The following is a 25,166-nucleotide window of genomic DNA, read 5'->3' as shown; positions in this document are numbered from 1 at the left end:
GGCTCCCTGGAGAAGTGCGAGCGGCTGGGTGCCAGGCTCCCCTGCGGGGCCGCCACGGAGAGGCCGTGATGCGGGACCGGACAGCGGGGGAGGGGGCAGTGGGGGAGGGGAGAGCGGGGGAGGGGGCAGCGGGAGACAGCGGGGGAGGGGGGCAGCGGGGGACAGCGGGGAGGGGGGCAGCGGGGGAGGGGGCAGCGGGGGAGGGGGAGAGCGGGGGAGGGGGGCAGCGGGGGACAGCGGGGGAGGGGGCAGCGGGGGACAGCGGGGGAGGGGGCAGCGGGGGAGGGGGCAGCGGGGGAGGGGAAAGCGGGGGAGGGGGCAGCGGGGGACAGCGGGGGAGGGGGCAGCGGGGGACAGCGGGGGAGGGGGCAGCGGGGGAGGGGGGGCAGCGGGGGAGGGGGGCAGCGGGGGAGGGGAGAGCGGGGGAGGGGGGCAGCGGGGGAGGGGAGAGCGGGGGAGGGGGGCAGCGGGGGAGGGGGGCAGCGGGGGAGGGGGGCAGCGGGGGAGGGGAGAGCGGGGGAGGGGGGCAGCGGGGGAGGGGAGAGCGGGGGAGGGGGGCAGCGGGGGACAGCGGGGGAGGGGGGCAGCGGGGGAGGGGGCAGCGGGGGGACAGCGGGGGAGGGGGGCAGCGGGGGAGGGGAGAGCGGGGGAGGGGGGCAGCGGGGGACAGCGGGGGAGGGGGGCAGCGGGGGAGGGGGGCAGCGGGGGAGGGGGGCAGCGGGGGAGGGGAGAGCGGGGGAGGGGGGCAGCGGGGGACAGCGGGGGAGGGGGCAGCGGGGGAGGGGGCAGCGGGGGACAGCGGGGGAGGGGGCAGCGGGGCTTCCGCAGCCCTGGAGCGGGGGACCGGACCCAGGGCTGCCGGCGATGCGGAACGCCAGGACACCAGGCCAGGAGGACCGCGTGCGTGAGCGCCGCGCGCTCGCCGGGCTGTCGGAAGGGGACTGGAAGTGGCCGCGGTCCCGGGGATGGGGAAGGTCCCAGGAGGGAGGAGGCCCTGGACGGGAGGAGTGGGAGGCCCGGCCTGGCCGGGCGGCGGGGCGCTCACGGCTAGACCCGCGACCCCGGGACCAGCTTCCCGGGGAGGCACCCAGACCCTCAGGCTCGCCCTAGAGTCCGTTCCAGCCTCTGGCTTACAGCCGCGGACCCGCCCTGGTGCCCAGGCAGCCTGGGATGTCGGGCGCGCGGGTCACCCGGGCGAGCGCCAGGGGGTCCACAGCCGTCCGCAGGCTAGCGAGACTCAGGCTGCCAATCTGCCCGGAGCCCCGCCCCCGTCCTGGAGCCCCGCCTCGCGCCATGCCCCGCCCCCGGCCAGCCAGGGCCCCGCCCCCTTCGCGGGCCCCGCCCCCCGCCCCTGCCCGCGGGCGTCGCTGCGATCCCCGACCCCCTGGAGCCGGCCGCGGTAGACATGGCCGTCGCTGCGCCGCTGCGAGACTGTCAGGTACGCGGAGGCCGACCCGGCTGCCCGCCCGCCTGCCCCCGGGTGGCCCGACGCCGTAGACCTGACGCAGGCAGGGCAGAGAGGCCGCGGCCGGGCGTTCGGGGACTGCGGACCCCGCTGAGGAGAAGCAGCGACGCCCGCGCAGCCCGGGGCGGCAGCACCTCGGAGAAGCCGCTCACGGGGCTGGGCTGGCCGGGGCCGGGGCCGGGGCCGGGGCCGGGGGCGGGGGCGGGGCCGGGGCCGGGGCCGGGGGCGGGGGCGGGGCCAGGCCGGGGGCCGGGGCCAGGGCCGGGGGCGGGGCCGGGGCCGGGGGCGGGGCCGGGGCCGGGGGCGGGGCCGGGGCCGGGGCCGGGGCCGGGGCCGGGGCCGGGGCCGGGGCCGGCTCCGCGCAGCCCCGGGCGGCAGCCCTCGGAGAAGCCCCTCACCGGGCTGGCCGGGGCCGGGGCCGGGGCCGGGGGCGGGGCCGGGGCCGGGGCCGGGGGCGGGGGCGGGGCCAGGCCGGGGGCCGGGGCCAGGGCCGGGGGCGGGGCCGGGGCCGGGGGCGGGGCCGGGGCCGGGGGCGGGGCCGGGGCCGGGGCCGGGGCCGGGGCCGGGGCCGGGGCCGGGGCCGGCTCCGCGCAGCCCCGGGCGGCAGCCCTCGGAGAAGCCCCTCACCGGGCTGGCCGGGGCCGGGGCCGGGGCCGGGGGCGGGGCCGGGGCCGGGGCCGGGGGCGGGGGCGGGGCCAGGCCGGGGGCCGGGGCCAGGGCCGGGGGCGGGGCCGGGGCGGGGCCAGGGCCGGGGGCGGGGCCGGGGCCGGGGCGGGGCCGGGGCCGGGGGCGGGGCCGGGGCTGGGGGCGGGGCCGGGGGCGGGGCCAGGCCGGGGGCGGGGCCGGGGGCGGGGCCGGGAGCCGGGGCGGGGGCGGGGCCGGGAGCCGGGGCGGGGGCGGGGGCGGGGCTGGGGGCGGGGGCGGGGCCGGGGCCGGGGGCGTGGCGGGGGCGGGGCCGAGGCTGGGGTTGGGGGCGGGACCGGGGGCGGGGCCGGGAGCCGGGGGCGGGGGCAGGGCCGGGGCCGGGAGCCGGGGCCGGGAGCCGGGGGCGGGGCCGGGGGCGGGGCCGGGGGCGGGGCCGGGGCCGGGGCCGGGAGCCGGGGCTGGGGGCGGGGACGGGGCCGGGGCCGGGGCTGGGGGCGGGGGCGGGGCCTGGGCGGGGCCGGGAGACGGGGGCGGGGCGGGGCGGGGCCGGGAGCCTGGGCCGGGGCCGGGGGCGGGGGCGGGGCCGGGAGCCGGGGGCAGGGTCTGGTGTCAGCTCACACCGCCCCTTGTCCCAACACACGGATTCTACCATCCGCCCTGCGCAGAAGTCCACCGAGGGGCCGGCCACGGCCTGGGCAGGTGGGCCCGGGGTACAGCGCTTGCCTCGCACCGGGGCCCTGGGTTCGATTCCTCATCACCACCCAAGCAGAAAAAGCCGGAAGTGGCGCTGTGGTTCAAGTGGTAGAGCGCTTGCCTTGCATGCATGAGGTCCTGGGTTCGATTCCTCAGCACCACATAAGCAAAAAGAAAAAAGCCGGAAGTGGCGCTGGGGTTCAAGTGGTAGAGCGCTGGCCTTGAGCTGAAGAGCTGAGGGACAGCGCCCAGCCCCAGAGTTCAGGCCCCAGAACTGGCAAATGAATAACAACAACAACAACAATAATAATAATAAAGTCAGGCTCTGCAGCAGGGGCAGGGCTCGCATGTCGACTTGTCCCACTCCATCTGAGAAGTAGGAGAGGGTGGTGAAGGCCAGAGAGGTGAGGCGAGTCACCCTTGGTCAACTAATGCCCAAGCCTAGAAGGGGCAGCCCTTTTGCTACTGAGTACAGTGCATTTACTTCCTCTGCTCAGGGCACTGGGCATCTGGCTGGCACCAAGGGCAGCCCCATAGACTCTTTCCAGTGAGTGAGCTTGGAGGTCTAAAGCCTCCCCCTTAAGTGGAGAAAGGAAAGGGTTGGTTGGTGACTGGCACGTGTTTGCACCTCTTGCCTGCCAGGCAGAAAGCCTGCTCTCCACCACTTGCATTTGGTAGACTGGGGGGGTGGGTGGGAGAATAGTAGATATCCCCTCCTGGTAATCAGAGACCCCTATTCACTGGCTGTTACCCTGCCAACACTTGAATTGGTTGTCTATAGGTCCTCTTGAACCTTTTCCAGAGGGGCCAACCAGCAGTCTGAGAGGGAGGACCTCTCTGGAGGGCACAAAGCTGTTTAGAGGCTGCTGGAGATTTGGATCAAGATCTGACCCATTGGGCTCAGCTCAATCAGCTCAATGTGCTCTACTCTGCTCTGAGATCTGATTTCAGATTTTGAGAGCTGTAATGCATGTTTGGAATGGAGTGTGTGTGTGTGTGTGTGTGTGTGTGTGTGTGTGTGTGTGTACTAGAACTTGGGCTTGGGACTGAGGGTCAGGGCCTCTTCCTTAGCTTTTCCCCCTTCAAGGCTGGTACTTTCCTGCTTGAGCCACAGTTGCATTTCTGGTTATTGGTAGCTAATTGGAGAAAAGAGTCTTACAGACTTTCCTGAAAGGACCGGCTTCCATCCTCAGATCTCATCCTCCTGAATAGCTAGGATTACAGGCATGAGCCACCCACATGGAGCAGATGACATGTGTTTAAATTGGGTGGTCCCGGGAGTAAGGCCATGTATTCCGCCCTTTCTTGTGTGTGTGTAGGCATGGAAGGATGCTGGGCTTCCCCTCAGCACTTCAAGCAACGAAGCCTGCAAGCTGTTTGATGCCACCCTGACCCAGGTATGTGTGCAGAGGGAGGCTGTGGGCCCTCCTAGGAAGGTATCTGGGGCTTGGGGGTGGGGAAAGCTATAACTGGAGTAAAAGCCAACGCGTTGACCTAGAGGCTGTAAAACCACAGGAAAGCAGCATGGCCTTCCTGGCACATGGCCTTCCTGGCACATGGCCTTCCTGGCACGTGGCCTTCCTGGCATGTGGCACAGAGTGCCTGTGTGCTCGTCCTTTTTCTGAGGTGGCGAGGGTGAGCAAACAGCCCCCGTGGACTTTGCTGAGGATGCTGGGCCTGCACGGTGTCCCACGGTGCCTGTGGAGGGTCGGATGTGGGCTCTGCTAGTAAGGCCCTAGTCCGTCCTGGGGCCTATGCTGTGCATATGCCTGCTTCAGCTGCTTTGCACCTGTGAAGGTTCCCCTACTTCCAGGAGGGCTCTCAGGAAGAAGGTCCATCCAGTTAGCTTGACACCCAGTGAAACGAGTCCAGTGGTTGGAGGCAAAGCCAGAGTGTGCCTGGGCGGAAACTCAAAGGTGGAAAGCAAAAGCTGGATTTTCTGTGCAATGTGAGACCACAGGTACCAGCTAGATCTGCCGCAAAAAGCTAAAAAAGACGGATGAAATGCCATCAGCCTGGCCTTGGCCATATCTAGCTACCCCAGTTTGTCCTTGCTGAGAGCTTTTGCTGGGTGCTCTTGAGCAATTTGTCTAGTTTGTGTTTCACATAAGTTCCGTTTCCCCTGCCTGTACCTTATTGGTGGCTCTGGAGTGCCCCGGGTCCTTCTCCACTGCTCCCGGGTGTGGTCTTCTGGCTTGTGCATAGTATTCCGTTTTTTGGCAGTCTGTGTTCTGTTCTGCCATAAACTGTGGGGTCTTTGACTCTACACTAACCTCCTGGATCTTTTTTTGTTTCTGTTTGAGGCAGGATATCACTCTGTAGCCCAGGCTGGCCTTGAACATGAGAGGCTCCTGTCTCTGCCTCCCCAGTGCCGGGATTACAGGCATTACCATCACACCTGCTTCCCCTGGATCTTGTTAAAAATCCAGAGGCTATGCTGGCCACTGGTGGCTCAGGCCTTTAATCCTAGGTACTCAGGAGGCTGAGATCTGAGGATCACAGTTGAAAGCCAGCTGGGGCAGGACAGTCCCTGAGAGTCTCACCTCCAGTGAGACAGCTGAAAACCAGAGTGGAGCTGTGGCTCAACATGGCAGAGGGCTAGCCTTGAGCCAAACAGCTCAGGAACAGCACCCAGGCCCTGAGGTCAAGCCTCATGGCTGACATAAATAAATCATGAATTCTGTGTAGTTGTGGGTTAGATAACTGAAAGGGAAATTTTAAAAAATCTTAATGCAGAAGCCATATATCAGTAGCTTGTGCCTATAACCATAGCTATTCAGGAGACTGAAATGTGAGGATTGCACTTTGAAGCCAGCCTTGGAAGGAAAGTCTGTGAGACTCTTAATCTCAATTAGCTACCCCCAAAAGGCCAGAATTGGAGCTGGGGCTCAAATGGCAGAGCATTAGCCTTGGGTACCAAAGCTTAGGGACAGTGTCCAGGTTCTGAGTTCAAGCCTCAGGACTGGCACACCCACAAAAATATCTTAATGGGATACTAGTGGTCTTAAGTTTTTCAAGAACTGCACTGACTTCATTTCTGCCTCCTAAGTTGCTAGAATTACAGGCTTGAGTCACTGAGCCCAGTTCAGGTCCATTTTGTAGAGAACCAGCCCAGCTTTGAGAGGAAGATATTAATCCCTGATGAAGGTATAGTCTCTGCTGGAAGGGCTAGCTAGCCCTCCAGTCCCACTTCAGTGCCAACCAAACTCCAGCACAAGACTAGAAACAGATACACCAAGTCATCAAAATGGTGATGTGCTCAGGTAGGTCCAACTTGGAGCCTTGGTGTCTCTTTGTAACCATGTAATGAAGAGGACCAGAGAGGGAGCAAGCACTTTGGAGCTGTCTAAAGGTTTTGAACAAGTAGTTGGGTAGGCATAGATCACCCATGAGGAAAGACCTGGTCTCTCATGACTCCTTGTTGGCCACAGTGGTTTTCTGAGTGGTTTGTTGGAGATAAGAGTCTCACTGCCTGGGCTGGCTTTGATGGTGATCCTCAGATCTCAGCCTCCTAGGGTTACAGGCATGAGCCACTGATGCCTGGCTTCAACTGAGTCTTTGAGATAGAGTCCAGAGGCACTCAATGGCCCATAAAGAAACATAGCCCTAGGCTATGCATGTGTGAGACACACAAACCCATCCAAGCTCAAAGGATGGACTCAGAGACGAGTACACCCAAGGTGAGACTTTCATAGCAGCCTTAAAAGTTCGGGTGTCTGTCTGGTGGCAGGCATGGTCTTGAAGTTTACCACAAGCTATTTTCTGCCTATCTTACAGTGTTCCCCAACCCCCAAATTCCCCGAAGGTCCCAGAAATACGGGGCTCCGATTTTCTCCTTGATATTCCCTCAGTTAAATTACTTCCTATTGAGCAGTTCAGATGCATAGGTGAGCCTCTTGGGGCTGGCTGAGTATTGGAAATGGGCTTAAGGTTGTTTCCATTTCTCCCTGTTCTCCTGAGGCAACGAGAGTCTGTGCTTTCTGACCCACAAACAATTTCTGCCAATTTTATTTTATTACAGTTTGTTCTTCCTCTTGCTAATTAGCCCCTTCTAAAAATCTATCCTGTTGTCCCTGAGATTAATGATGAATGAACTTTGTGATATGTGTAATCCCTATAGAAGGAAACTACCTAGTCATTTCCCACTCTGTCTTGAAAGTAGACCCCTTTTGGCTTCATTTGTAACACATGTGTCTAGCTTGTATGAGGCCCTGGGTTTGATCCTCAGCATCAAACCAAAAAAATCAGCCACCACAAGAAATCTGGGTTTAGAGGCCTGCTTTTGTTCCTCTAAGAAACCAATGAGGACATGTTTGCTTTACCATTTTTCTTTCAGTGTGTAAAGTGGACCAATGATGAGACTCTTGGTGGCATCGAGGGCTGCCTGTCAAAGCTCCAAGCCGCAGACCCAACCTTCGGTGAGTGGTGCTTGCTCTGGTAGAGGAGCCCAGCTCACACACCCAAACCCTCTGTCATTCTCTGACCTGAGCACGGGAGGAAGGGAGTGGGGCAGGGTGGGTGAGTGACAGCATGGGGCTGGCAGTGACACAGATGTAATGGGAGTAAAGGCTGCTCCCGTAAGGCTGCCAGGCCTTATGAAAAGACTCTTTCATAACTCCCATCAATTCTACACAAAAATCAGTGTCTCAGATGAGGAAACTGAGGTTAAGTGAGAGGAAGACACATCCCCAAGGCTGTCTGGATTCAAAGCCTGGACCCTTGGAACACATGAGATGGCTCTGCATTCTTTGTCAGGAGACTAGTGAAGCTCCCGGACAGCTGCTAGGGCAGGGTAAGATGGCAGAACCTGGCACACACACCAGGCTTGTGTGTGGTGGGCTGGAAGAGGTCAGCACAGGGCATTCAGGAGCCAGGTGAGTGGCCCCAGTGTGGGGTAAGGTTCCAGGCCTGGGAGAAGGACTGGTAAGGGGAACAAAGTAGCAGGAACTCGACCAGCATGAGGAGACCAGGTCAGCATGAGGAGAAAAGTGGGGCCAGCCAGACCCAGCTGCAGCCAGCAGCCAGTGCCTAAGCTCAGGTCTGAGCGGTCCTGCAGCCCAGAGCAGAAGCAGGGCCAGAGGGGCGGCCCTAGCACTATGGTTGGATCCCTGGTCCTAGGCCCAGGCTGGTGACTGAGTTTCCCATGCCAGGATGCCCTGCTTCTCTCTAGGTGGAGGCTGGGAGTGCAGCTAGGGCTTGTGTTCCTCACAAAACTGCTGGGGGCCACAAACCATGCCAGTCCCGCTGTCAGCGTGGGGTAGAGACAGAGCCAAGCATCTGTGCTCTGAGCCCTTCTTGGGCCAGTCCCCCGAACAGAATCCACTGAAGCCCCCTCATGACCCGTGTACTGGCTAGAGTGGCCACAGGTGGCCGGCCTGGCTCGTGTGGGGTGTCAGGCATTGGCACTCCCCAGAACGCCCTGTGAGGAAGATTCTTGGCTTCTTAGAAGTGCTCTCCCATGGCTGTCTATTAACGAGCAGGCTGAGTTCGGGCCTTTAGGCAGAGGCCCAGCGCACAGCCCACTTGCCCATAACCCTGCTCCTCATGCTGCCAGGACACAGGCTGTCCATTTCCCATGTGGGGCCAGGCCATGTGAGTCACAGGCTCTTTTCTAATTTTCCACCAGCCATGGGCCATGTCATAGCCAACGGCCTGGTGCTCCTTGGCACTGGAACCTCCGTGAACCTCAACAAAGAGCTGGACCTGGCTGTGAAGAAGATGGTGGAGATTGCCAAGACCCAGCCACTGACGCCCCGGGAACAGCTGCACGTGGCTGCGGTGGAGATGCTTGCCAAGGGGTGAGGGCCTCCTTGGGCAGGGGGCTGATGCTCGAGGCTGGGGAGGGGGCGGGTCACAGGATATCTGGGTGCTCTGGGGAGGAGGTAGCCTGAGCATGATTATTATCCCACTGCCTGAGGTCATCTGATGGGAAACCATATTCTCCTGGCTGCTCTGTGCCTTCCCTGACCCCACCCCACTGAGTGCCAAGGGAGGAGGTTGTTGGCTAGGATTCCTGATCAGAGTGACTTGTTAGATTTGTTTATAAGCTGGTTATTCATTTGTTTTTGCAGTGCTGGTATTTAAACAAAGGGACTCGACATGCTAGGCAAGTCCTCTGGTAGCTAAGTCACGCCTCACGTGCATTTTTGTGGTAAGAGTCTTGGGGCTGGCCGTGGACCGAGAGCTCTTACCTTTGCCTCCCCTTTAGCTGAGATTACAGGTATTTGCCACCATGCCATTAAACTGGGGTTTCCTTTTTTTATGCTGATTTTAGGGCCTGAACGCAGGATCTGTGCATGGTCCCTTAGGTTATTTGGTCGAGTGTAGTGCTCTGTCACTCCAGCTGCAGCTCCATTTCTGGCTTTTTGCTGGTTAATTAGAGATAAGAGTCTGCTGGACTTTTCATCCTCGGCTGTCTTCAAATTGAGAACCTCAGATCTCAGCAAGGATTATATGCCATGAGCGACTGATGCATGGCTAACCTGATCATTATTTTAATTATAAGAGTAATTAAATCTCATTATAGAACTCTCTAGGAGAGAGAAGACAGCATCTTTCTTAGTGGCAACCTTTTGTGTTGGACGACTTTCCATCGGTATGATGAAGTGTCTGTGATCATCCAGTTAGAAGGTCACAAGAGTTGCCTTGGCCCAGGGTTTCAACCCACGGTATGATGGTCCCATTGCTCTTGGGGCGGCATGCAGGCAGAGTGTTATGGCAAGTGTGTAGCAGGGGAGACTGCTCATCTCATGGCAGTCAGGAAATAAAGTCAGAAAGGGACTGAGGTCTCAGTGTCCCATTCAGTGGTTCCCCATCTCCCCCAATGACCTAACTTCCTCCCTGGACTTCCTAAAGTTTCTACCACTTCCCAGTGTCCCTATAGGCTATGTGGCCAAGCCTTCAGCCCTTGAGCCTCAGGGCATGGTCAGTATCGGTGCTACAGTATTGAGAGTGTGGTTACTGCTTTCCAGATCATCACCTACTTCACCCCCATGCTGGCCTCCTCAGCCTCCAAGATGGCAGGCAAGACCACCACAGAGCCTGTTCAGCTACAGAGCAGACTGTCTGCTTCCCATGTGTCTGGGCTTCCTACTCAGGGTGGCTGAGAAATTTCTCTTGCTTTCTAGGAACATGCCCAAAGCCAGCGACCTATGGGAACAGATTCTCCAAGACCATCCGACAGATATGTTGGCTCTGAAGTTTGCCCACGATGCCTTTTTTTATCTGGGCTACCAGGAGCAGATGAGGGATTCTGTTGCTCGTGTCTTCCCCTTCTGGACATCTGACATTCCCCTTAGCAAGTATGTGCCAGTGGAAATCACATCTTCATCTCTCCTTGGTCCTTAAAACATAGCAACTCACTGGGCCCTGACATAGAAATAGTGAGAGTAATGTGCAAGTCCCCTAGTTCTTAGGAGTTATGAAGCTCATTTATTTCATCTTTCTGTTATCCTGTGAATGAGGTAATAGTTTTATGTGTTAGTCAGGACAGAGTAGTTTGGGCTGCAGTAACAAGTATCTCTGGGATCATTTTCCCCAAAGTTCATTGCAGTGAAGGTTTATCACCAGCTCTCATGTCTCTCCACAAGGGTTGCGGGCCTTACAGTTCTTCATGCTTCCTTCAGGACCCCAGCTGGCAAAGCAGCGGGCCTCTGCACACTCCCATCACCACCAGGGAAACAGAAGCTCTTCTGAGGGCTCCAAGTGAGAGTCATTAGAAAAATAGATTACATGACCTGACGCATGCATGTAACCAGGATTGAAGTCAGAGCCCCAGCTTGCCAGACAAGCATTCTACCCCTTGTCCCCCCGCCGCCCCCCAGGCCTGTTGCTAGTTTGATTTTCAGTTAGAGTCTTGTAGTTTTGCCTGGGACTGTCCTCTGAGATTCCCCTACCTCCACCTCCTGAGTACTCGACATTATAAGTGTGTCCCACCATGACCGGCTCAGTGTCTCTCCCTTACTCTCTCCCCAGAAATGGGATTTGAATGCATGGCCTCACTCTTGATACGTAGGTACTCTATTTTATGAGCCATTCTACCAGCCATAATCAGGATGTCAGCAAGGCAAAGTTTTCTCCAGAGTTTCTAGGAGTGTCCTTCCTGGCTAGCTCCAGTTCTGATGGGGGCTGGACTCTTCTGGCCTCCTTTGTAGCTGAATGTCTCCCATTTCTGTCTCCCTCTTCACTGCCCCATTCTTTTGCGTCTCCACATATGGGTTGAGGCCTTCTGCCTCACAAACTGTAAAGCAGTGACAATCAGGACCCAAGCCATCTTCTCTTGATTACCTGTGCAAAGGTGGTCTCTTCTGAGGTCCCGGGAACTAGGGCTTCAGCAGACCCTTTGCAAAGCAGCCTGGTTTGCTAGTTCATCCTTTTGAGCCATTTTCTCTGTTTTTAGCTACGTGAAAGGCATGTATTCTTTTGGATTGATGGAAACCAACTTCTACAGTAAGGCAGAAAAACTTGCGAAAGAGGTACGTGGGCCTTGTGTAGATGCCTGTCGCTTTGGACAGTGTTGGCAGTTGGCACAGAGCATGTTAGCGCCACCCCTTGCCTTCTGTCAGCCCTGTCTGGCTCCAGACCATCCTGGGCACTGCCAGGATGGGACTGCTGTAGGTGAGGAAGTGGATAACAGCCTGTTTCTTCTTCCTTGAACTTTTCCTTTTCATATGTCATTCATAGTAGCAGAGGTTCAGAAGTCGAGGAGTGAGTCCACACTTGGGGATTGTCTGACTCGGCTTTTCCTCCTCTGAGCAGCAGCCGTCCTGCCCCTTGATCTCTTCCATTGCTAGTATTGCGGAGCCAGTGGAAGCCAGCTAAGACTGCCACTGAGCCCAGGGTCATACTTGGCTCTCCCTGTTCATGCTGACTGGACATGGGGCTAGGTGAACACTCGAGCATGCCTGGGCTGAGGGCCAGGGGCAGGACTGGGAGCAAGGTGGCACCTGCTCTGGAAGCCCCTCCCTCTGATCCTGTGGGAGTGGAGGCTAAGGTCCAGGGAGAGGCTGCCATTCACACCGGCTCATCCTAGTTCATGGGCCAGCCTTGAGACTGGCACTTCATATGTACCCCCTTCTGCTCACTCGACACCAAGCTCCTTATTGCCTAGAGAAGTGGACCAAGGCTCAGGGAAAGGCCCGGCCAGAACTTTGGCCCAGAGGTGGGGCAGATCCTCACCTAGGCCACTAGGCTTGGCAACTGTCTTAAGTTGACAGGAAAAGACCCCAGCTCCCCAGCTGCACCTTGGGGATTTTCTCCCCAGCCATTGCTCTAGTTGGCATAAAGCCCCGGCAATCTGGGAAGGTGCCCTGGGCACCCTCTAGGATGCCTATAACTTCCCCATTGAGTATCCAGGGTCTGCACCCAAGTATCACATGAAGATGTCTTGCTTTATCTCTGGGTTGGGCCAGGGACCACCTAGGCACTCCTTGGACATCTTAGCATGACAAAGCTAAGACCCAGGAATGGGCTCCAGGACTGTCCCTTAGAGGTCATTGCAGTGGGGCTCTCTAGTTGGGTGGCACCCATCTGTACACCTGGGGTTGGCGGAAGCTCGGGGGGGCGGGGTCACGGCAAGCTGATGGGGCTGGTCCCCCAGAGGGCTTTCATCATTGTCAGTTCAGGCCTCTCAATGAGCAAGAGAGGCAGAATGGCCAGCCAGCTCCCTCACTCCTGCCATGCCACGTGGACTCCGCAGACACATACTGGGCAAGAAGGCCAAGCTGGGACCGTGCCTGGCAGAGCGAGGTCAGCAGCACCAGGCCCTGCTTGGCTACAGAGGCCTCACAGGTGTGAGTGAGCACAGCACCTCAGCCCAAGGAGGGCGGGGGCAGGAAAGGCATGGCGTGGCTAGCCAGCAAAGCCCAGGAAGGAAGTTTGGCCTCTCCCAGGGCTCCAGGCTAGGGATGAAGCTGAGGGTGAGAGCCATCGCAGGGCTGGCAGTTGTGCTTTGGGTCTGTCCCGTGTGAATACAGCATGCTGAGCAAATGCACCCTGCAGGGTCCCTGCAAGGTCTTGAGTACCTTGGGAGCCTGCTCTCTTCTCTGGGTCCCATGAGCACTGAAGGCTTGTGAAGGCTGAGGGGAGAACAGGAAGGTAGGACTTGCTGTGGACCTGTTGCCCAATCCCTGGAGCAGGTATGAGGCTGGGGCCAGAGGACAGGGGTGCTTGGTGTTTCTAGTGTCACCTGCCCAGAGAGCAGGAAACTGAGGCAGCAGATGTAAGGCGTCTATCATTTGGTGGGGGGACACTGATGCCTTGTGCCTGGCATTTAGCAGGCACTCAGCAAACCAGCTGGGCAAATAAGGAGATGAGCAATGCCACCAGGTGGTGAGCGTGATTCCAGGTGTCCTGGTGGCTTGGTGGGTCACTGTGGCTGTCTGGGTTCATGTGAGCAGCTGTGGTCATGAACAGCTGTAGTGTTAGAGCTGCTGTTCTAATGGTTGGAAGTATCTTAGGATAGAGGGGTGTCATGGAGGAATTAGGTTACCAACTGGGGGCTGGGAAGGTGGCTCAGTAGGAGAGTGCTTTCCTTGCATACATGAGCCCTGGGTTCGATTCCTCAGCATCACATAAGCAGAAAAAGCTGGAAGTGGAGCTATGGCTTAAGTGGTGTAACACTAGCCTTGAGCTTAAGAACTGAGAGACAGTGCCCAGGCCCAGAGTTCATGCCCCATGAGACCAGAAAAAAAAAAAAAAAGGATACTAATTGGAAAGGAACTCATGAAAACAAAGATTACTTGCATAAAGGACATGCTCGAATAAGAAAATAAGAAAATAAATATGCAAGCAAATTGAGTGGGCAGCCCACCCAAGTTTTGTTCCTAATGCATTACTGCCCTTTGTTCTGTCTGGCCATACTTAGGTTCAACATCTTGCACAACTGGCTAATTAGAAAAGGATTACAAGTTTATATGAGCAATTAACCAATGCTTGGATGCCTGGTCAAAGCAGGGACTTGTCAGAAAAGGAATTTGTACTCAGCTGGCACTTTTCCATTTGAGCCCTAATCTTCAGCCCTTAGAATACAATCCTTTTTGAAAAAATGTTTTTATTGTTATTGTAAAGGTAATGTGTAGTTGGGTTACAGTTATATAACACAAGTAGAAAGTACTCTTTTATTATTGCAAAGACGATGTTCAGAGGGGTTACGTAAGTCGGGTAATGAGTATATTTTCTTTTGGACTCTGTCACTCTTTGTGTCTCTCAGTTTTTCCCTCCTGTCTCCACCCACAAGTTTTAAAGATCATGGTCCACATAGTGTAGAGTGAGCTACTGTGTTTGTTCACCTTTGTCCCTCCATCCCTCTGCCTCCCTTACCCTCCCGAAGACGGATAAACAAGACAAAAAGAAAAACAAAACCAAACAAAGACCTCTTGTTTCTCTTTCCTAAAGTTCATTTTGATAAATTTTATATGACCAGATGCACACCAGCATTCAAATACAATTCTTATTACAGGATATGGCTTAACCGAAATAGCGTCTCCTAAATTGGTGGCTACTCTTAAAATGGTAGTGCTTATGTCCAACAACCATCTTGACAGAAAATGTTCTGCCAGAGCCCAGACAGCCTCCTGCATAGCCATGTGAATGTCAGTGGAAGAGGTAGCCACGAGCCCTAGAGCACCCACAGCCTGGCCTGTGCTCAACCGTAGGAGAAGACAGAATCAGTGGCCCCTTTGCCATGGGGAAGCTGAGGTTCCGAGAGGCAGGATGGCACGTTGCAAGCGCTGCAGCATTCAGAGTGGAGCGGGGCATCATTGCTGAGCCCCAGCTTTTGAAAGCCCCTAACAAGTCAGCCTCCCTGAGCCTCAGTTTCCTTACCTGGAAAAGAGGCTGTGAGTTCCTCCTGAGTAGCACCTCTGGTTGGTATTGGGGGCCAGGGGCCCCAGGCACCCGGAACGTGGGGTTGGTTGTTAGAACTGTAATTCTAACTGACCCTAGCCCAGCTCCCGGTGAGGCGGCCCAGCCTGTACCCCTGCACCTGGCTCAGGCAGCCTGACTAATGCACGTTTTCTTGCCCTCTGAACTCCCCACACAGGCTTTGTCGATCAACCCTTCAGATGCGTGGTCGGTGCATACCATGGCTCACATCTACGAGATGAGAGGGGCCGTCCAGGACGGGCTGGAGTTCATGGGGGGCTCTGAGGCTCAGTGGAAGGTATGGCTCCTGCTAGGGGTGTGCCCGGACACTGCAGGCTGATGTCAAGTCAAGCACAGATTTCTGGACAGAACTGCAGGTTTCACTTAATTCTCAGGGAATTGGGCGTGGCTGGGACACATCTCTGACAGGGCAAAGGAACCCTAGAGCTAGCTCCTTGACCCCCCAACACCTGCCAACAGTTAGCAGGCAACTCTAGAATTGTGTTGGCCCCAGACACTTGGTCCTGAAAGGAAAAGATGAAAGGAGCTTGGTAAAGCAGTGCCTCACGCCTGTAATCCAAGCTACTCAGGAGGCTGAGATCTGAAGATCGAGGTTCAGCGCCAGCCCAGACAAGAAAGTCTGTGAGACTCTTATCTTCAGTTAAGCCGGAAAAAGTCATAAGTGGAGCTGTGGGTGAAGTGGTAGAGCCCTAGCCTTGAGTAAAAACAAGCTAAGGGACAGTGCCAAGGCCCTGAGTTCAAGCGGCAGTACTGATACAAAACAAGACAAACGGCTGAGTGGCCCTGTCAGTCCCTCCTCAAGGCCATAGGTGCTGCCACCCGACTGAATCATACCTGCAGTTTCCCTCACCTGGAATATTCTCGCAGAGGCCAGCGTGGAGGCTTGTGCAGCTCTATTTAGAATGGCCTCTGGAGGACCGGCCTGCAGAGGGGTAACAGGACCTCCAAATGTCAGTCCTCCTCCCCTGGCTCTGTGGGCTTTCCAGCAGCAACACAGCGAGGCTCTGAGCCGGCCGGTCCTCATGGTCTCCTCCAACAGAAGGAGCTGTTGGGGTGGGTGCGGGCACAAAGGTCTGGAATCTGATTTTTTTCCCTTCGGTTCACTGAGAGAGCTAGGAGATGGAGCTTGAGCTGCCAAGGGACTTCTGTGCCACGCTGGCTCTGCCACTTCCCAGTGTGGGGCTCATGCCATGCCCTCCTCCCCAGGCCTCAGTTTGCCCTTGATATGGTATGTGTGAAGCTGCTATGACCAGTGCCAGCACCGGGCACCCAGGAGGGCTGAGTTCCTGCACTGTCAGGCTACGATAGGACCCCTGTCTTTCTCCACGTTTTGTTTTGTTTTGTTTTGCTTTGCCAGAATCCGGGCTTGTACTTAGGGCTTGTTCCTCATCTTCTGTGCTCAAGACTGGTGCTCTACCACTTGAGCTAAACCTCCATTTTCAAGTTTTTGCTGGATAATTAAAGAGTGTCACAGAATTTCAGTCTTTCCTGGTTTTTTCTTTTCTTTCCTGGCTTCGAACCGCCATCCTCAGCTCTCCACCTCCGGAGTAGCTAGGATTTACAGGCTTAAGGCACCAGTGCCCAGCCTTCAGATACTTCTTGAATTCTCTTGTTCTTTCCACAGAGCTCCGACATGCTTGCCTGCCATAATTACTGGCACTGGGCTTTGTACTTCATTGAAAAGGTAAGATTCCCGTCTCTTAGGCGGGCCTTACTCCCGGCAGGCACGCAGAGGAAGAAGTGCTCCTCGTGTCTGCTCCTCTCCACAGCCACATTTTGTGTTTGTACACAAGATGGAGTCCTAGGCAAAGACGGGCTGAGCCACCGGGACGCCTTGCACACACAGCGTGTAACCGTTGCTGACCAAGTGCCTTTCTGCTGCCAGGGTGCACTGCTTGCTCTTCTTCCCCTAGATTGAGACATCCCGGTAGGGGTGAGGGCTGAGGAGAAGTGTGGTGACCCCTTAACCACCGTGATTCGGTGAGGGTCACCATTGTGACAGAATTAGGAGATGAAGTGTCTAGAAGGAAGCAGAGAGCCAGTGAATGTACAGTAGGGAAAATGGAGAGGAAAAGACGAGGAGGAAAATCTCAGCACAGCGCGTGTAGGCAATGGAAGCACACCCACACAGGATGAGTCTCCCTTATCCGCGCTGCTAGGGGCCAGACCGGTTTCAGATTTATTCATATTTGCACCTGCACATTGATGTTCACCTGGGGGATGAGACCCAAGTCTAAACATGAAACCCATTTTGAAACCCATGAGTACCTTATATGCATAGCCTCAAGGTACATTTAGACCGTGTGTGTGTATGTGTGCGTGTGTGTGTGTGTGTGTGTGTGTGTGTGTGTGTTTGTGTGTGTGTGTGTGCGCGTGCGCGAGCAGGCGAGCAGGCTTTAACTTTGGACCACATCCTCTTGTTTGGCTTTTGTTTATTTTTTTTCTTTTCAAGGCTGGTGCTACCATTTGAGCCACATCTCCATCAAAACTATATACTTTCTTGGGGCTGGGAAGGAGGCTCAGAGGTAGAGTGTTTACCTCACATGAATGAGGCCCTGGGTTCGATTTCTCAGCACCACATAAGCAGAAAAAAGCAGGAAGTGGCAATGTGGCACAAGTGGTAGAGCCCTAGCCTTAAGCTGAAGAGCTGAGGGACAGCGGCCAGTGCAGAGTTCAGAAAAACAAAAACTTACACATTCTTGCGTACACCTGTGTTTTGACTGTGACTCTGGACGTACTTGGGCGTGTTTCAGATTTTGGAGGTCTTCCAGCCTGCATTAAATTTTCTAACAGGGAGTGTGATGACATCATGGGATTTGACCCCTCAGAGAGCTTGGGTGGGTTCTGCTGTCTCCCGGGGGCCGGGCCAGGAGTTTGATTTCCCCGTCCTGTGACTGTGCTACTTCTGACCCAGCCCTTGCCCTGTAAGGAGGCGCAAGTCACAGGGAGGGGCACCCAGTGGGAGGTAGTGGGTGGCAGGGGGTGAGGAAGGGGGGAGGGAGGCAGGGGTTGTGGGAGGGCTGTGGCGGGCGTCTCTGGGCATGTCCTGTGGTCCTCTATTGCCTTTCCATGTGTTAATCGTGACACCTTTGTCTCCAGGGTGAATATGAGGCTGCACTGACCATTTATGACAACCATGTAAGTGTGGCGGTTCTGTGTGCTTTATGGCTCATCCTGCCTTTGCTCACTCAGCGCCTGGAGCCACTAGACTGTCCCAGCCAGGGAGGAAGGCATGACGCCAGTCCTTGAAGGGTTGGTTTTTGCCAAGATCCTGTGATTGGGAGTCTGAACATAGAGACCAATACAATGTTTCCTTGAAGTGATCCTTTGGAGCCCAGTGGCTGTTAGGAGGAAATGAGGACAGCAGTGGCTATGTTCTGTGAGGTGCAGATCAGGTCCCTGCTCAGGAAAGCCCATTCTAGACACAGGACTGGGGTAGACAGGTGTCCCGCCAGGGTGAGGAATAAGGAGTGCAGGTCTGGCCCTGTGCCTCTGTACCCAGTGCAGTGGGCGCCTTCTTCAGGCCTGCCTCGCACTCATCTGAGCTCCGCAGCCCTTGCTGAGGTGGCATTCCTGATAGTTGGTGACCGTGGTGGCAGCGGCCTTGTGGCTGCAGATTTGCTCTGTGTAGGCTATGCTCAGGACCCCCATGGGCTGACTCTAGCTGGTCCTGTAGCTCTCTTATTGGTCAGCCCTTAAGCCTGGCCTCTGTTGTCCCTTGTCTTCTAGATCCTTCCCAGCCTTCAGAAAAGCGGTACGATGTTGGACGTGGTGGACAACTGTTCCATGCTCTACCGCCTTAAGATGGAAGGTAGTCACAGCCATGTCCCCTGCCAGGATCCCCTTCCTGCACCCCCACCCTCAACCCCCCCCCCACACACAATGAAGGGAAGGGAGAGCTTCTCATGCCACGATGAGCAACCCGTGGACACCAACCACACAGCTGTTTTCCAGTTGGCAACAGGTGTCTGTTGTGGCAGCTGGTGCTTGGTCTCCTTGTGATGTGGCACCTCTGTTCCCAAGCTGCGTTCAGGGCAGAGAAGCCCCTGGCCACCTGGCCGATGCTGCCTTTCCTTCCAGCCTGGGAGGTGAGAGTCTCCCAGCCCCCGGGATTGCCTCTCAGGCTGGCCACAGTGCTGGCGCGTTGGCTTCCTGCTGACCGTGGCAATGGGGAATGGTTCCCCCAGGCCTCCAGGCTGAGCGGGAAGCAGGACTGGGCCCTGGGTCAGCAGGACCTCATGGGGAGGGAGGCCCACCTGCTACTCCAGGGACCCAGGAGAAGACTGCGAGTTGTTTCTGGAACGTTCTGGGAAGGTCTCCTAGCTGTGGGTGGATAGTGGGTGCGGCAGGCAGCGTGGGGCGGATGGTCACACAGAGGGAGACTGCCCACATCCACAGGCCAGAGAGGCAGCAGCACAGAGGGCGGAGTGGGGAAAACACTGGGAGGTGGGAAGACCAGGGCTGGGAAGGGCCCCAGGGGGAGGCTGGGCAAGGAGTTTGGCTTCCACCCAGAGTGTGAGGACTCTTCTAGAGCCTGCTGCACCTTCCAGAGACTGCTTTGAGTAAAGGAAGGCTGGGGCTGCCAAGCCTGGGCTCTGGTCACGCAGGGAAGGACACAGGGAACAGACATTGGACAGTGAGGGAAAAGTCTGGGTGAAAGCTGACCCCACCATCCCTGAAGCCCTGCCAGAGTCCAGAGCCACACGGAACTTTCCGGGGCTCTGTTGGCCTGTCCCGTGGCTGGGTCACTAGACTTCAAGTGTGAGAGGCCAGACCAGGCCCGAGGAGCCTCTCATTTCCTCTGTGTACAAAGGGGGAGGCTTGAGAGACCTGCAGGTCCAGCTGGAAGGATGTGAGTTATTCATCTGCTGACATAAAATGTTTTTTTTATTAGCACACATGACTTGTATCAGGGGGTTTCATTGTGAAATCCCCAGAGTGTACTGTGATTAACCCTCCCTCCCTCTCCCTTCTTCTCCCTCCCTCTCCCTCTTCCTTAACCAATGTCAACTGTCCTGGGCTTTCAACCCAGGGCCTGTCTACTGTTCCTTTGCTTTTTTGCTCAAGACTGGAGTGCTCCCACTTAAGCCACACCTCCATTTCTGGATATTTTGCTGACTCATTGCAGACAAGTCTCACAGATTTGTCTGTCCAGCTGGCTTCAAACCAGGATGGTCAGATCTCAGCCATCTGAGTAGCTAGAATGACAGGCATGAGCCACCGGCCTAGCCCTTGCAAGTGGGTATATTGTTTTATTTTCAGGCATTCATATAAAGTAGTGGACAGTATTCACGCTCTGCATTGGTCTTCCCTGCTGCTCCTAGGAGCCCCTCCCCAGCAGGGCCTGCTTTACTCGCCTGTGCTGCTCAGACTTTAGGATGTATTAGTTATACGATGCAGGTTCACCATGTCATTCTGCACATGCACATATTAAGTCCACCCACTCTCATTGAGCACCTGTTATATACCAGTGGTGACACTTGTGGTAGTCACTGGGAAAAGTTTAAAAGTGCTTTTTGGGTTTGTCAGAGAGAGTGTAATAACCCTCAGTGGTTTCTACATTTCCCTTTCTGCATGTACTGCTTTTTATTAACAAGCGTATGTTAAAAGCCTACAGTCCTCCTAACCCAGAATCTGGCTGTGAGTGTTCCTGGGACCGCAGGTGGAGGGGCCAGGGCAGGGTGCCCACGGCCTTCTTCCTTGTCCGCAGGGGTGCCCGTGGGCCGGCGGTGGCAGGACGTGCTGCTGGTGACCCAGAAACACAGCCGGGACCACGCTCTGCTCTTCAATGATGCACACATCCTGATGTCCTCCCTGGGGGCTGGGGACTCCAGGACCACAGAGGAGCTGCTGAGCACCCTGAAGGAGGCCAGCGAGTATGTGGTCCCTGGGCCCTGGAGGGGTCGGGGCTGTGCCAAGCCCATGCTTGGCTGCCAGGCCCTCTGGGGGTCCTGGTGCGCTGCTGGTGATCTTGGAGCAGGAGATGTGGATGTCCAGGGAAGACTGCTCGCAGCTGGCCACCCCCAGATGTGTGTCCCTGGAAGTAGCTGTTCAGCGATGGTGGGGGTGGCCAGGGAAGGCAGGGCTGCCATGGCTACCTCCTCCTGATGGTTGTGGGAGCCGACTGGCCCTGCCAGGCCTCTGCCTGCTTCTGTGCAATCTAGACCTCTGTCATGTCCACTGCACAGAAGAGCGAGGTGAGGCGGAAGCTGCAGCAGGCCCGGTGCCCCAGCAATGGGACATGTTCAGCCCAGATCTGAGCTCAAGAGCCCTGTCTTCTCCCTGCTTGGGCTGGGAGTCTATCCACTGACTACTGAGCTGTGAAGGGGCCCCACCCCCGGTCCCCTGGGCTCGGCGGACCTGTGCCCTGGGGATGGCTGCTGAGGCTGTGTCTTGGTGACAGGGCCCCAGGGGAGAACTACCAGCACTTGCTGGCCCGAGATGTGGGGCTGCCTCTGTGCCAGGCCCTGGTGGAGACTGAGAACGGGAACCCAGACCGCGCCCTGGAGCTGCTGCTGCCTATCCGCTACCGCATCGTTGAGATTGGCGGCAGCAACGCCCAGGTGAGCCAGGCCATTGCGTGCCCTGTGGCGCCTGCACCCAGGAGATGGTGTCTCCCCCCTTACCCCCCCGGGTGTGCGCCAGCGGTGCCCTGGGCTGCTGTGGCGCCTGCGTCTCACCTACCGTACCTGTGCCTAACTTGCCTTCCTGCCATTGCAGAGAGACGTCTTCAGCCAGTTAGTGATTCATGCAGCCCTCAACTGCACATCCAGGGCAAACAAGAATGTAGCCCGGTGAGCACCTGCCCCTCCTACCGCCGGCCTCGGGAGGGGTCCCAGGACATGGCTGCCCTGTGGGAGTGCCCGAGGCTCCACAGCCTCTGGATTGGCATGGTGAAAAGGCATGGTGAAAGGAGAATGTGCGTGTTCTTTGTCAGCAAGCTCAGCTGGACCTAAGGAAGCCAGCCAGCCTCCACCCAGAGCCCACAGGCCTGCCTCCCAGCCCACTTTCCGTTTTCATTCAGCTGAGTTATAGGGATGGCCAAACATATCTTGCTCTTCCAGGACCCCAACAAACCCCCCTTCGCTCCACCCGCCTTCCTGCCCTCCACAGAGTGGTTTAGCTGACAAGGATTGTCTCCCAGTCGGAAGGCTGGAATGTCAGGGATGGCAAGCAGGGTTGGGTCTCTGGTGAAGGTTCTCTTCTCTTGGCTTGCAGACAGCCACTTTCTTGCTGTGTCATTGTGCTGGGAGCACTCAAAGCAAATCCTTCCAGGGCGCTCATCCCATGGCAAGATCCCCACCCTGGGGACCTACCCACTTCTCAAAGACTCCAACTCCTGGCAGTAGCACCTCGTGGGGGACGTGGGTGTGGGAAGAGGCACCAGCATGCAGGCCAAAGTCTCCCACAGCCCGTCTTCAGGTGTGAGGTCCCTGCTCTTCTGCCACTTTCTTTCACCACAGCAGTGTCACTTTCTGCCCCCAACTGCATCTCCTGTCCCTTTTTTGTTTTCTGTGTGCTGGTACTGGGGCTCGAGCTCTGGGCCTCCTCCTCTCACTTTCCACTCAAGGTGGGACCTTTACTGCTTGAGGCATACTTCATTTATGGCATTTTGCTGGTTAATTGGAGATATGTGTCTCAGATTGTCTGTTGAGCTGCTTTGAACTTGATGCTCACATCCCAGCCTCTTGGAGAGCTAAGATTACAGGTGTGGTCCCCAGTACCCAGCCTCATCCTTCTTGTCTTCAGTATGGGGCTGTGGCAGGTGGATGAGCTACAAGACCTAGAGGCACTGGGTCCACAAGGTGGACAGGACCACATGAAACCTCCTGCTAGAAGTGCCCCCATATCGTTGTGGAAGGTTCCATAACAGAGCCTCTGTGTGTTTCCTTAGGAGTCTTCTGATGGAGCGTGATGCCCTGAAGCCCAACTCGCCACTGACTGAGAGACTCATCCGGAAGGCGAAGGCCGTCCACCTCATGCTGTGACCCAGGCCAGGGCTGGCCTCTGGCCTTCCCAGCATTCCTTCTGCTTCTGCTGGATTCGGGCTAGAAGAAAGCTGGGGCTCCTTGCTAGGCTTGTTAGCGGGTAAAGTTCACCTTCAGTTAATTTAGAATAGGATTCTGAAATTCCTCCCAGGCCTTGCCCAAGGTTCATGTGCATTTTTGAGGCTCTAGAAACAACTGGGGTTTCTGATTGTTGTTTGCAATTGCCTTTCAAGTGTCCTCCTACTGGCGCACCTCATTTCCTTGGTGGTCAAGGAATGGAAGGCAGGGCCCAGGTGGCTGGCTTAGCTGGGGAACCCCTACAGGAAGCTCCCCCACCTGGCTGCCCCTTACCCAGCAGGCAGAGGACAAACCCTGCCATTTTTTCTTGTATTCCACAGGGGCCTGTGGTCTCAGAGGGGAGGGAGGATACTGGTGCGGACATGGGCTCCATGAACGCATAGCCCTCTATCCTTTCCCCAAGTGACCTTACCTCTCTGCCTTTTGCCTCAGCCCCTGCCTTCTACCTTCACCATTTTCCAGAAGGTTCCTGCTCTCTCTAGAGGACATTGTAAGTCTCTCTGGGAGCTTGAGCGGTGTGATTTAAGAATGTGTGTGTGTGTGTGTGTGTGTGTGTGTGTGTGTTGGTAGTGGGGCTTGAACTCAGGGGCCAGGCTTTTTCAGTCACGTGTGGTGCTCTGGCACTTGAGACACACCTCCACTTCTAGCTTTTTGCTAGTTAATTGGAGATCAAGGCCTTAATGAGACTGCTTTTGCTCCGGCTGGCTTCAAACCACAGTCCTCAGATCTTGGCCTTGTGAGTAGCTTTGAGTCCAGGCATGAGCCCCTGGAGCCTGGCTCTTGTTTCTTCTTTTCAAAGGCACATGGGGTGAGTATGGGATCAAGGTCTGGGGGAGATGGCTTCCTTTCTGATTCTAATCATACACGTGGATAGAAGACTGAACTCAGGGCTACTCTGTTGGGGAAACCAGAGTGCTGACCGCATGCTGCAACTTGGATTAAACTCAAAAGCTGCCTGTGTCTGTCTCCTTCTTCCCCCTGTGCACCTCCACGTCCAGTGGGGCCCACCGTTCCCTCCCAAGTCCAGTAGTTCTGTCCTGAGGACCTCAGCCTTGAGGGTGCATGGGGGGGGAGGTGCGGGGGCCTCTGAGCAAAGATGTTTTTCAAGTTCTTTCTGTTCTTGCTGGCTCTGGGTGGAGAGTGAACTGGTTATCAAGGGTGGAGGGAAGACCATTAAACCCATGAGATCTCTGCATTGTGTCCAAGCTTGGGAAACTTCCTGAGATTAAAATAAATATATGAGCTCCTTTCACTACACACTGCTGTGGGTTTCTCTCACCTGGGGCAGTAAACCAAGTGAGTACTTAGTTATTCTAGCATTTTCAAAGCATGCTAAAGACAGCACCCAGTGGTAGCTGCCTCAGGGTCTTTGGAACTGTAGCCAAGTACAACTTGATTTGGGCAAGGGAATGGAAGCCCTGCCCTTCCAGGAAGCCTTTCCTCCTCCTCCCTCCCGTGCCCACTGGAGAGGCTATCCTCTCTGCCCCTCAGCCCTTGGCACCTACCCGGCCCTCTCCCCGGCCCCTCTCCTCTGTGCCTGAACTCCTGCTGTCCCAATGCAGGAATCCTCCTTGGCCTGGGAAAGGCCCATGAATGAAAAGGAGGAAAAAGCCAGGTGCCTGTGACTCAAGCCTGTAATCCTATCTACTGAGGAGGCTGGCTCTGAGGAGCCCCTGTTCCAGGAAAGTCTGTGAGACTCAGCTCCAAGGAACCTGGAAAAAGCCAGAAGTGACATTATGGCTCCAGTGTAGAGTGCCCACCTCAAGCAGAAAAGCTCAAGGGTAATCTGCAGACCCTGAAGTCAAGTCCCAGGACTAGCTTGGTGCACACAGGCACAAGAGAGAGAATAGAGTGAAGATAACATTAAGGTAGCAGCACTGATGAATAATTATGGGCTGCTTGTTTGCAAGACAAGAGGCGTTGGGGACCTGGTCCTCAGCAAACACAGACTCACACAGGCACAAGAGAGGCAGAGGAATGATAAGATTAGTGTAGCAGCTGCAAGTTAATCATGGGCTGCTTGTTCCCTAGACACTATTTGTGCAGGGAGGAATCAGGAGAGGGGACTGGCCCTCTGCAAACATGCTCAGAGCTGCAGGGGTTCAGCACCTGGAAAGCAGGGGAGGAATGAGACCCAGAGTCTGGGACCTTGGGTGTTTGCACATGGCCCTTGGCCCCTCCCTCCCTCCTTCCCCTCCACTAGCAAGCCCACCTAGCCTTTGCAATCCCAGATTCAGTGCAGGTGATGGTCACCAACCCTAGCTGGTGAGCCCCAGGGCAGGAGCCAGCCTTAGCAGAGCAAGTGCCCGGAGAGTGAAGAGGTGCCCGGGAGGCCCCACCCCGAGCTTGAGCGCCTTTCCCCCTGGGCCTCCTGGCACCAGCACTCCACCCCTCTGGCTTCTGTGACTTGAGCT

General features: G+C 56.7%; 1 protein-coding gene across 1 annotated transcript; it reads left to right on the top strand.

The window, feature by feature from the left end:
- Positions 1-1,361: 1,361 nt before the first annotated feature.
- On the top strand, positions 1,362-23,708 carry Ttc38 (tetratricopeptide repeat domain 38). Its single transcript, XM_042667354.1, has 14 exons — positions 1,362-1,438; positions 4,123-4,200; positions 7,140-7,221; positions 8,430-8,601; positions 9,931-10,104; positions 11,202-11,277; positions 14,844-14,963; positions 16,311-16,370; positions 17,786-17,824; positions 18,416-18,497; positions 20,397-20,562; positions 21,090-21,249; positions 21,407-21,480; positions 22,581-23,708. The coding sequence occupies exons 1-14, from the start codon at positions 1,406-1,408 to the stop codon at positions 22,672-22,674; spliced, it is 1,410 nt and encodes a 469-aa protein (XP_042523288.1). The 5' UTR covers positions 1,362-1,405; the 3' UTR covers positions 22,675-23,708.
- The last annotated feature ends 1,458 nt before the right edge of the window (positions 23,709-25,166 follow it).

The sequence above is a fragment of the Dipodomys spectabilis genome, unplaced genomic scaffold (assembly GCF_019054845.1).
Source record: "Dipodomys spectabilis isolate Male_0828 unplaced genomic scaffold, ASM1905484v1 ptg000392l, whole genome shotgun sequence".
In the NCBI taxonomy this organism is placed as follows: Eukaryota; Metazoa; Chordata; class Mammalia; order Rodentia; family Heteromyidae; genus Dipodomys; species Dipodomys spectabilis.
This window is presented reverse-complemented; position numbering and strand designations above follow the sequence as displayed.

What these genes read in the sequence shown, in the direction of transcription:
- Ttc38 (XM_042667354.1), top strand. Translation starts at nt 1,406, where the DNA reads ATGGCCGTCGCTGCGCCGCTGCGAGACTGTCAG. An exon ending in TTGATGCCACCCTGACCCAG is followed by an intron (nt 4,201 to 7,139) that starts GTATGTGTGCAG and finishes TTTTTCTTTCAG; the next exon opens with TGTGTAAAGTGGACCAATGA. An exon ending in TTGGCGGCAGCAACGCCCAG is followed by an intron (nt 21,250 to 21,406) that starts GTGAGCCAGGCC and finishes CTGCCATTGCAG; the next exon opens with AGAGACGTCTTCAGCCAGTT.